General features: G+C 41.5%; 1 protein-coding gene and 1 long non-coding RNA gene across 2 annotated transcripts; both read right to left on the minus strand.

The window, feature by feature from the left end:
• Window positions 1-889: 889 nt before the first annotated feature.
• LOC123074639 (uncharacterized) lies at window positions 890-2312 on the minus strand. Its single transcript, XR_006436025.1, has 3 exons — window positions 2098-2312; window positions 1467-1522; window positions 890-1375 (listed from the first exon to the last, which is right to left on the minus strand). It is a non-coding gene; the product is annotated as an uncharacterized lncRNA (long non-coding RNA).
• A 4368-nt stretch (window positions 2313-6680) lies between these two features.
• On the minus strand, window positions 6681-11152 carry LOC123078833 (probable mitochondrial-processing peptidase subunit beta, mitochondrial). The gene is made up of 9 exons (XM_044501461.1): window positions 10461-11152; window positions 10061-10225; window positions 9835-9972; window positions 9593-9744; window positions 9382-9490; window positions 8703-8801; window positions 7740-7805; window positions 7547-7654; window positions 6681-7022 (listed from the first exon to the last, which is right to left on the minus strand). Exons 1-9 carry the CDS (start codon window positions 11007-11009, stop codon window positions 6897-6899), a joined length of 1512 nt encoding a protein of 503 aa, XP_044357396.1. The 5' UTR covers window positions 11010-11152; the 3' UTR covers window positions 6681-6896.
• Window positions 11153-11925: the final 773 nt, after the last annotated feature.

An 11925-nucleotide genomic window follows, 5' to 3' on the forward strand; every position in this document is an offset into this window, starting at 1 on the left:
AAAATTTTTATGCATAGAGATCCTACTAACATTATTTTTCCTATGTGTTTCCTGTTGGACTCTTGGAAAATTCTGCAGAAAAATGGGGTACAAAACATGCTTCATCAGGTGTCTAGACGAATTAAGTTGGTGACTCCTGAGGTCTTCAGGGGTGGGCATGGTTTGGCGCAACATGTAAGGAGATTTTTTTGAAGTCATCTGCTGGGATGCTTGCTGGCCTTGAAGCTATTTCTGTTATTTTTGTCATGCCCTTTAAACTGTTGATAATTTATAGTTTGTTGAGTAGGTTCTGCTCCTGATAGCTGGTGTGGCTTGATGTAGTTCCTTTGCTTAGTTGGTTAGAATTTCTTAGATTTAAGGCATCCTGGTGTAGTTATATATCAATGATGTAATGGTTTCAGTTGTCCATGTAAAAACACACTCCATTTTCGTAATGAGAATGGGGTCATGTGGCCCCTTTTATTGAAAAATAAATAAAAATTAGAGTACAACATAGCTGTTTGGATTGCTAAGGGCATGTGCAATGGTGGATAAGGTGTATCCCTTCTTTCTTATTTTTCCCATCCAAACGGGGAATTCTATAGACCCAGCTTAACAAAAACAGAATAACTACAACTGATTTTTCTAAAAAAATCCTCCAAAAACTAGTTCTCTAAAAGCTCATATTTAATTACTAGCATCCAAACAACTAGCACCATTGTACATGCCCTTAGCAATCTTTGGTTGACAAATTAATTTAGTTAAGCTAGTGTCATGCAGCTGAGCAGATATGGCTGGGCACGGTTCATGAAAATTCAGTGCACGTGATACCATCTCATCAAGAGTCATCATAGACTGATGCTCAATACCAAATTCAATCTCATCAAGAGTCATCAAAGACTGATGCTCAATACCGAAATTCTGAAAAATTGAATAATCCAAAAGGATATTGACAGGAGCTCAAAGTACTTAAGCATCATAATAACAATACGTTCATAGTAAATTTGTTCAGCCACATAGTCACAACAGACTGATGATCAAGTGCTTGCCAATGAGAACCATAACAAAATCATGATCCACGGTAAATATTCAGACACATAAACATAGTCACAACAGACTGATGCTCAATTGCTCATGTTCAGGCCAAAGAGCACCATAACAACACCAGGTCCACAGTGAAAATTCAGACCCTCTTGGTTGTGAGCTCCAATAGCCGTCATCTGAAGGCTAATCATCTTCCTTGCTTGCTTTAGGCGGCAGGCCCAATAATTTTTCTCTAAAAATCGGGCCCCCCTCTGTACGGGCCACAACATAGAGTATTGCAAGGCCTCCTATAGCCGTCCCGATTGTCTCAAAAAATATATTACGTACATAATTGGGGTGACTTAATACAAACCTGAGATCAAAACATACATGAATTAGAAACGGATTTAAATAAGTTGTTTACAATCATCTAAAAACTCAGTAGTGTAAGATAAGATAATTACCATGGTGTGTGCTTCGATGACCCTGCAGTGTTTGTAGTTGATTGAGGTCCATGCTGCTATGGCCCCGCAAAAGAAAATTACAGACATAGTTAGCGTTACAAACCGTGAGACAAAGAATTTGGAATATAATAGATCAAAGACAGTTAGTAAGTGCTAACTTGCATACATGATTGATCGTTTGATCTGGTTTAAGCGGGGAAAAATGAGATTAAAAATGTGCAACAGCACGGCCCAAAACTGATTATGCTGTTCCGCTAGCAATTTGCAATTTCTTTTGCCACGATATGGTAAGAATTCTAACAAGAAAAAAAAGTTGCTTCATCTGCGGGAGTAGAAGTCGTATTGTTGATTTCAACGCGATAATAAGTATAATAATAGAAAGAAAATACTATACATTCTGCAAATTAGACAAGTGCAGAACTAGATAGGTGGACAGTGGTAAAATCTTAAAATGATATGTTAGCTTAATCTCTCGGATGTGCTCATAGGGTAAGGTGTGCATGCGTGCGTTTATAAGGTTGAGTATATGCACATATATATGAGCGGTAGTGTCTGTAGGGCTAAACCCTAACCCTAGGGTCTGTACTGATGTTCAAAAAAACTAGATCTGATTGCATGGATATTTATATACCTTGTTTAAAGGACTTGATTTAGAGGAGCTGAAGCGGCGAGGGAAGCTCCCTCCATGGTTAATCCTTGGCAAGAGCAGACTCTGTCCCTCCTTAAAATACGGCTGCGGTGGTCGCCCAAGGGCGGGACCACAGATCTTTCTCGCGGCAAACCTAAGCGAAGCTGCCATCTCGTCCTAGTTTTATTCTCGTCGCCGGATCTGTTGGAGTTCCTCAATCCTCTTCTTCCAATCCAATCGCCTCACCCAGGTGCCCATTATATAGTGTCGGCGGTTAATGTTTCCTGTATCCGACTGGAATACGGCCGCTATTACCAACCTTCCCGTATTCGTGTTCACGTCCGTTTACCTTCACAGGATTTTTGCAAAAAGTACATTTTGAAATTTGAAGAGGGTAGAAAGAGGAGATTTGTATTGTACTCCACTTCTGAAAGGAAGTGAAAACATGAGATGTGAGCAAATGTATAGAATCCTTCAAAATGTGAAGGAAATAAAGGAGTTCTCTGATCCAAAATCCTACGGTCCAAAATGCACCGTAGGAAAAAAAATCGCGTAGGCTTATTTATACAAAATTCCTGCGGAAACCCCTTGTTCCAAACAAGGATCAATAGCCTAGATCGTTGGCCGGTATCACATGACTGGGGTTTCTTTGGTTCACATGATTCTAAAAACACCGGAATAGAATAAGAATGCATGTGCAAAAGAGAGGATTGCTGAACACAAGAATTCTACCAACTTTATTGTTTTGGTTCACATGAATTGAAAAAACGCACAAATTCTAATAAACATGTCAAACCAAAGTCAAACCGCATAAAATGTTTAGTTAGAATGTTGTTATGCCACTAAGGATCTTACTCTTGTTTTCCGTACATAGGAATTTGAAATAGAGGTCCAAGTGAATATTAGAATTCCTACGCTTTTAAAATTTCCTATATTTTTCCTTTGGCTCATTCCTTTGACCCAGATGCATGAATAATATCACCGTACAAAAATTTCCTATCTATGCGTCTTTTCTCTACTTCTCCTTTGAAGTGAAGGAGCCCTGAACCATGACAATGATAATTGTGCATGTCTGGCGATGACGGCCGGCTGAGGAACATTAGCACTAGACACAACGATGATGCTACACAAAGACTTTACCCCCTATATGAATAGAGTAATGCTAGACATACAGGAAGTTAACTATGGAGTTAGCACACGACTAACTAATGTGAAAGAATAGGATTGGAGATAGAGAGGGGGGCACCCTGGTGCAGTTTGGAGGGGGGTTATGGCCCTGTTTGTTTCAGTGTTAGGCAATAGATTCTTATAGTGAAAAAAAATCAAAAGTTCTATTTGGAATCAGCTTTACTAGTGAAGCTGAATCTGGATTCGGACCATTTTAATGCAATTGCCTGAAGAGCGTCCAGGTGTACTTGCAAAGTTGATTCTTCCAATGAAGTGAATCCACAAATGATCTAGGTGGTCTACGGGTCTTGATGTAATTTTTATTATTTTCAGTGTTTGTTGTACTATCATGATTGAAGATGAATAGATTGAAAGTTTTTCCCGCGAAAAAAAATGATTCGGAGCCGGTTGAAACTGAAACAAATAGGGTCTATGTAAGTCTAAGATTATTGATATGAACAGTACTTTGGATAGCTATTGTGAAATTACTGTGTAAGAGTATCTATAACCGGACTTGACAAATACATGCCCTTATACGTCTGTGGACCGTCTAGGCATGTCCACAAATAGCATCGCTTCGCCCCTCCAATGTCTTCTTTGTAATCCATGCAAAAACATGCACTTCGATCTTTACACACAACAATGAATAGAGCGCTGAAATAAAAATTATTTGTACATAAAAATACATAGTTCAAACTTGTTCAGAGTGCATAATTGACACATAAAATATATAGTTCATTGATTTTATGTGTGGGTCCACATATGCTTCACAAGATTATCGAGAAGTTGCATGTGACCCTGTTGATCTTGAAGTTGTCGATGCATCTCTACAAAGTTGACAACATGCTCCGCATCTTGTCGCCCTCATCCTCCGTAATCATGTTTGCAAGATTACACAACATGTCATAACCTGTCATAGTGTCTCCGGTTTCCACATCACTGAAGCTCCACGAAAAGTATCTCAATGAGCTTGCAACACTTTGAATGCCCTCACCACTTCCTTCCTAGTATCTTCTTGCATTTGTGCAAAGAGACATTGTTTCCTACCTTGGGGATTAGATAAATCTTCACAAACGCCGCCCATTAAGGATAGATACCATAGGCAAGATAGTACCCCATTTTGTAGTTGTGCATGTTGATGGTGTAGTTGTACGCTGGATCATCCCCGCCACAAAGTCTCTTGAACAAAGGAGATTGCTAGAACACATTGATGTCATTGTTAGAACCAGGCATGCCAGATCTACAAGTCTTTCGATGTCACTGCTTCAAGTATGAAGGTGGCCTCTTTGGTATGACCATGGTATTTCTCGTGCAAACCTTTGGGCTAGTTCTTCCATTGCCAAGCATGCAAACAACTGAACCGAGCGTACCTCGAAAACCTCTTGCCGGTCTAATTTCCATCAACCTTCATGTGTCCTCTCACGTACTCCACTCGTACAAATTGCATTGTGGTCTTCAGGCAAGTGGTCTTTCCCATCCGGATTTCAGCAACGATGGCATCTGCGAAGCAAGCATCCTGAAAGAAGTTGTGCATTTCTACAAAGGAGAGAAAGAAAGATGTCTGCAACAACCCTTCCTTAGCTTGAAGTAGTCATCAACCTCCCCCACGACATTCACTACGTGGAACTACAAATTTCAGCTCATCCGGAAGTGACGTTGAAAAAAACCTTCATCATATGTTGGGTCTGGTTTGAAGTAGTCCTTGTAGAGAAGCTTTGTTCTAGAGATCCTATCCCAGGAAACAGCTCTCTTGCCCTTTATCGAACCCTTGAAGTTCAGCACATGCTCCTCTTGCTTCTCCAATTCTTCCTCGATGATCATCATTTCAGCATTTTCATTGTCCGAATCCGAGAAATCGGCGAACTCTTTGTATATGAATTCGTCATGGTCCTTGTTTCCATACTCATCATATGACGGCGATCCATCGTTTGCCTAAAAATGAACTAAAGATTAAAAGAATTGCTCGGACATTTCCTCGAACACGTAGAGCGTGAGTTGTGTTCATGGGAATTGGACGTACCGGGGCGGCGGCAGATGGCGGCGACGACCTTGTCCGCTGGCGGCACGGTTGGCGACGTTGTGGGTTGGGGCTTCCGGTGGTGACGCTATGGGTTGGGAATGACGGCGGAGCTAGGGTGACGGTTGTGTGAATGAGACAGAAGAGAGATAGAGGAATAGAGCAGGTCGGGGATGAGCCCCTGCCTTCAATCCGACGTGGCGGACACATCCAAACGCCCCACATATGGACTGGGTATGAAGGGTGCCAAACAACTGGAACGTGTAGGGCAGATTTGAGGGGTCCAATTGAATGGCATTTACACGACTGTGCTGCTTGCGGACATATAGTGAGGGTTTGAACGAAAAGTGCATACAGAGTCCGAGCTCCATAGAGCTCTATTTTTTTCAGCGGAATACTATTTCCACATACTGAAAAAAAAAACTGAAAAGAAAGTATATACATAGGTTTATATTTGTAGTATACACCTATAAAATTCATGAACATATATGTTCATATGTAAGGTATACGAAAAAGATAAATATACAGATTAAAATGGGCTTTTTCTTTCTTGTTTTTGGGCCAGATATTTATCTTTTTTGTGTAGCATGCAAATAATCGAATTACTTGATGAAAGTTTGCGACATGCATATATATTTGTATTAAAATTATTGACACTTTTGGAAACTTTTAAATATAGTTTATTTTTATTTTGTAAAACAGAGCCCGGCCTCTGCAACTCCGCACTCTGTTTGAGGGGCCGGTTATAGAGCTTTGAGAGGCACATTGCTAGAACAACATTAGGGCATGTACAATGGTGTTATCTTAGGAGTGCAGCGTAGGATAAACGTTGAGGTGGAGGTGTCTTCTCTTATTTAAGAGGTGATCTCTTATCACAATATGTCTCACATATTTTTAGGAATAACTAGTTGTTAAAAATAAGACTAAGAAATAACCCATTATACATATACTTTTATTGTCATCTCTAAACTACATGCAAGCTTAAAATAAAACAAGCTTAAAATAAAACGGTCTTATCAACCAATGTACTTGCCCTTACGGAAATCTGGCCACTAGGAAACCATAACCGCGCCCCGCAATACAGAGTAATCCTGTTTTTCCTCTGGTTTTGCAACAGGGTATATGCTCTATGAGAATCTCTCACTAGCGAAACATTTGTACACAATAAGCATACAGCGAAAAGAATGCAATGCTCTTGCAGTCTTGCAATTTTGACCTTGTTTTTACTGATTACCAGAGGGTCAGAGGAATTCGGTTGCACGTTTTTAGGATGCTACTCTGCAAGGCCGTATAAGATGAAAAAAAGAGGTAATATTCTCTTCCGACAGTCTTCTCTACTACTGTACTTTATGTTGCCAAGATATTATTTCGAGGTACTCTGCATAACTGCATCAGCGAGGCGTGAAGATGATTCAACTTCCAAATAGCATGGAGGCATTAAACTTGTTACTACCACCAGAGAGAAGGAGATTATCAAAAAATAAAATGGCGTACAGGACAAAAGAACGTACTCCTATCTATAGGAAATAATGAGACCAATAATGAGACCGCTTGAGGCTAGCTATCAATTCTTCGGTCGAACTATGAGTTACAACAACAATATCCCAGAGCAGCAGCTTCAGTTATTCTGTGCGAACAGCGAAAATACTCTTGAAGTAAATTTGTCGTCAGAAACAGTCTGTGAGCGGAACCAACTGAGCTCTGGCAAATTAGAGATCGGCCCAACTGCAGCAAGGGCAACATCCTGCAAAACGTCAAACAAGTCACTCGACTGCATAAAACTCCAGAATGGCTCAACTACTCAATCATATTGGACAGTATTACTGTGATACGGAGTTTTAGGCTACATTTGGTATTGCGGTGGATTTTATGGTAGTCCCGTTTGCGCAGCAAGCTTTTGCCAATTTTACCTTTTGATGAATTGATGAACAACCAATCTTTCTTGCATCCGTGGCTAATTTTCCATAGCATATATTATACTACTCCCTCCGTCCCAAAATTCTTGTCTTAGATTTGTCTAGATACGGATGTATCTAATACTAAAACGTGACTTGATACATCCGTATTTAGACAAATATAAGACAAGAATTTTGGGACGGAGGGAGTATTACCTCCGTCCCAAAATTCTGTCTTAGATTTGTCTAGATACGAATGTATCTAGTCACATTTTAGTGTTAGATACTTCCGTATCTAGACAGACAAGAATTTTGGGACGGAGGGAGTATAAGTTAAGCACATCAATCACAAACTGAGAATTAGAAGATCTACCTTGTCAATTATAAACTCCTTGGCTGTTTTCATTACTGTATCGCAGTCAACAGCATCAATCCGAGCAAAAAGCTCCAAGAATGGCATTACTCGTCCATAAGTAAGCATCTGCGTGAGATGGTTGAGGGAAAGTTGTTAATCAGGACAGCAGTAGCGGTCGCTACTGACAACGCCATGATAAAATAAAACATACCTGGCGACCATTATTTTCAGAAACTGCAGTTGATCCATCAAAGTGAAGCAAAAGAGAGGACTTCAACTGAAAAGGATAAAAATGTTAGTTCTTGTTACCTGCTTCTTTTTGTGATGAAAACAGGTTTATTTGATGCATACAAAACAAGTTGCTTGCAAGTGAAGCCAAGAAATATTGAGGCTTTCTTGCAAGTGACAACTATAGGATTGATGTATCCAAAAATCTTTTTTTGAGAATGTTGTAACACCTACTCCCTCCGTTTCTAAATATTTGTCTTTCTAGAGATTTCAACAAGTGACTACATATGAAGCAAAATGAGTAAATCTACACTCTAAAATATGTCTATATACATCCGCATGTGCTAGTCCATTTGAAATCTCTAAAAAGACAAATACTTAGGAACGGGGGAGTACAAGTTTGCATGACATGCATCATAATTAATTACTCTACTCATCATACAGTGTAACACAATATTATGTAAATAGATCCATCATCACAAGCTGCTAGTGTCATTTCACGAAAACGGGAGAGGTTTTGCTGTTGATGAACTTGTTACTAGTTCACCTATTGTTGAAGCTATAAAAGATTAATCATCGGTCACATTTTTAACAATATTACATGCAGCCACCTTGTCACTGTTGTTGTTAAGTAGGGCACCATGGACTTAGCAGCAATAGTAGTAGCATAGTTGAATGGATAAAAAGATAACTGAAAGACAGACAAAAATATAACCGAGACATCTCTACAATCACCTGCAGCCCACAAAGAAGCATGGTCCTATTAAACAAATTGGAACACTTCAAGTGCAAGTTCAAATCTACCAAATTCAAGGATTTTCTCTAATATTGTTAATAATGTAGGAGCAACTGTGTGATTTTGTCTTCTATAAATATCCACATGGAAAACCAGACAATAAAAGAAAAACGTGTAAATCTAGTGAATACTCTTGGACACCATAGCTACCTGATTACGAGCACGAGCAACCTCTGTCTCTGACACTCTGAATGCAAGTCTTCTAAATTCTTCCATTATTAACCGTGACAGGTCATGTAGTGCGTCAGGCTGCAATCATATTACAAAAAATTTAAGATGATGTTTTACAGATAAACCATTTGGTCTGATACATAGCGTAACTGATAACTCATCTCCATCGCTGGGGAATTGCATTATCACATTAAACTTGGAAGAAACTTTGTCTGGCACACACACAAGTGATGAAGTGATTGCTACAATATTTCAAACTCGTAGCCAACGCAGATGCTACAAGGGTAAAGAACAGTTTGACTAACAAGAAAGAACTGGAAGTTCACTAATTATAATCCTAAGTGGTAACAATGTTTCTCACTGATCACTTCTTACACATTCCCTAAGTGGAGAGTAATACATAAATAAAATGCTTAGTTATACAAATATATTGCCCCAAATATTACCTCGAAACTTCAGATTTAAACTAATCACTGTTCAGTTCAGCACTATAATAATGGATAATATAGCAGTAAACTTAACAATAAAGATAACTATTAATCATAATAGTTAACAAAGAGATACTGGGAAAAATTACATCAGATCAGACTTTATCTAAGTTGATTCAACATTCAAGCAACAAGCAACTGAAAATACAAGATTGAGAAATAAACTTTACCGGAGCACTAGTATAGATGCCAAATAATCCTGTATCGCGATAGTTAGTGTTGAATGCCATCAAGTTCTCAGCTAGCTCACCATTGCTGATGCCACGAGCTAAAGCAGACCTTGCAGTTTCAATATATAACAACAGCTTTAGCAAGAAATTCAGTAAGAAGAAACTAGGAGGGCAAATTATTGGTCAATCAATCAGTGAAAATCCTTCTCACCCTGAGCAGTTCCCTACGCCGATGCTCCTATTCCAAGATCCCAATATGCTTTGGGTCACCATAAGAGGAATAGAGCTAGGGTCAGTCCAGGATGAACCCTTGAAAGCAATTGCAATATGCGCTAGAGGCATCTCGGCATTCTCCACACGAACCTAATGATACATTAAAAAGTTCAAAAGATAATCAATTCACATAGTCTAATAATTTACTACAATAACATTTTGATAAAACTAAAAGCAGACCTCTGAGCCAGTAAAAATAGCCGGATTTGCCTCAACAAGCTGATCTGCAGTAGTTGGATCAGTAGAGAATCCTGTAAACAATTTTCTGACTTGATCAACAACCTCATCGTGATCGACAGCTCCAGAAGCAGATACAACCTAAGCCAACCGACAAAATAGAAAGTTTTATCACTCAAGTTACACATAAGAAATGGCTAAATTATTCCAAATAGGTACATAACCATACCATTCTAGGACAGGTATAATGCGTTGAAATGTACTGCTGCAAATCTTTCTTCGAGATAGATTTAATGTTCTCCGTAGGACCTAATATCGTGTCCCCCAGCGGATGGTCTCGGAATGCTGCGGTATGCAGGTGATCAAATATCACCTCCTCCATCATTCCTTGCACCTGTCCACCCATAAACATATGCAGCCATGCACCAAACATCATGTAGGCATCAACCATACATAACAATCACTACTCTCTGGCCAATGGTCAGATGACCAAATTACCAATGCCAGAGAACATCAAGTAAGAGTAAGTATCAGGAAAGCTTACACCCATGGACTAGTAAATTTAGGAATCTAATTCTAGCTGTATAGGGAAAAGGAGGGGTAACTCAGCAAAAGGGGCGACAGCTCACCTCCTCCATCTCGCGCAGGATGACGCCGCGCTCGCGCTGGATGCCCTGCTGCGGAAAGCGCGGGTGCTGAAGGATGTCGCTGAGAACATCGAGCGCGGCTGGCACGTCACGGCCCTGCACGTCGGCAAAGAAGGTGGTCTGCTCGCGGGAGGTGTAGGCGTTGAGGCGCGCGCCCATGTCCTCGATCTCCACCTCGAGCGCGTTCGCAGTGGGGCGGCGCTCGGTGCCCTTGAAGGCCATGTGCTCGAGGAAGTGCGCCGTGCCGTTGGTGCCGGGCAGCTCGAAGCGGCTGCCGGCGTCGACCCAGACGCCGACGGAGGCCATGCGGGTGGCGGCCGGGTAGGACTGGGTGACGACGCGGAGGCCGGTGGGGAGCGTGGAGACGCGCGCGGCGGGGAGGCGGAGGAAAGGGGAGTGGTCGGCGGCGCGGGGCACCGGCGACGCGTGGCGGAGGAAGCGGTTGGGCGAGGGGGCGGCGGTGGAGTGGAGGAGACGGTAGAGGTGGGGTAGGAGCCTGCGCTTCGAGCGGACGGCGACGGCGGCGGCCATGTGTTGGATGGAGTTCCCCTACCGTCGCGCCGCCGCAAAGGAGGAGAGGGGAAGAAGGGTCTGGGCTTTTCGCTCCCGTTTATTCTTGCGTCGGGGGAAAGGCTCCGCAGAGAAATATCAAAAGCCTGTTCCACGTAAATCAGGTCCGTGGACACACGGGAGGGCTTTTTTTATGTCGAAAAATTGAAACGGACTGTGGTTCGGGGTCAGGGTCGTATCCGGCCCAGATTTGGTTGCACACTTGCTTACTAGTACTACGTTGGGGTTTTTTCTCCAAGAAGAAAAAGTTGACATTTTACGAGGACAAAATCGATCTTCACTGGCTTTAGATGGTTAAGAGGACAGTGATATTTTCAACCCATCAGAGTTTAAGTCTTGATGCTCACATTTATTCTGAATTTATTACAAAATTTTCGTTCATGCGCTTTCAGTTGAAGGAACGTTCTCGTCGACTACGAGACGCCTATTACTGTGTTATAAAAAAAAAAGACCATGAACCTATGTTAGCTCTCGATTTTAGTAGATGATCATTGATCGAAGTTGTGTTTTAACAATGAGAATGCCAATAGAGTAAAAGTAGAAATATTAGAATTGATGTGCTTGTTTTTGAGTGGAAATAGTAGGGACTAGGGAGGATGTCAATAGGACTAGGGGTGGGGGCTGAATGTTCTAATCGTGTGAGTACCAGAGTACTTAGTCAAGCTTGGAGCGCCATCGCAGCGTTGCGCCGTAGGAAAGAGGAGTCTTCGTGTTCGAGGTTGCCAAGCCATGGAGGTGCTTTGGTGGCCCGGACTCGGGAGTTTGATCCCTAGCGACCACATTTGGTGTCGGCGGCGATGAGTGTGACTATGGTGGAGGGGACGAGGCGAGCTCCACAAAGAGCCGGTTCGCATCAAATGTCCCGCGACGCGTCCGC

Source organism: Triticum aestivum, chromosome 3D, assembly GCF_018294505.1.
Source record: "Triticum aestivum cultivar Chinese Spring chromosome 3D, IWGSC CS RefSeq v2.1, whole genome shotgun sequence".
NCBI lineage: Eukaryota > Viridiplantae > Streptophyta > Magnoliopsida > Poales > Poaceae > Triticum > Triticum aestivum.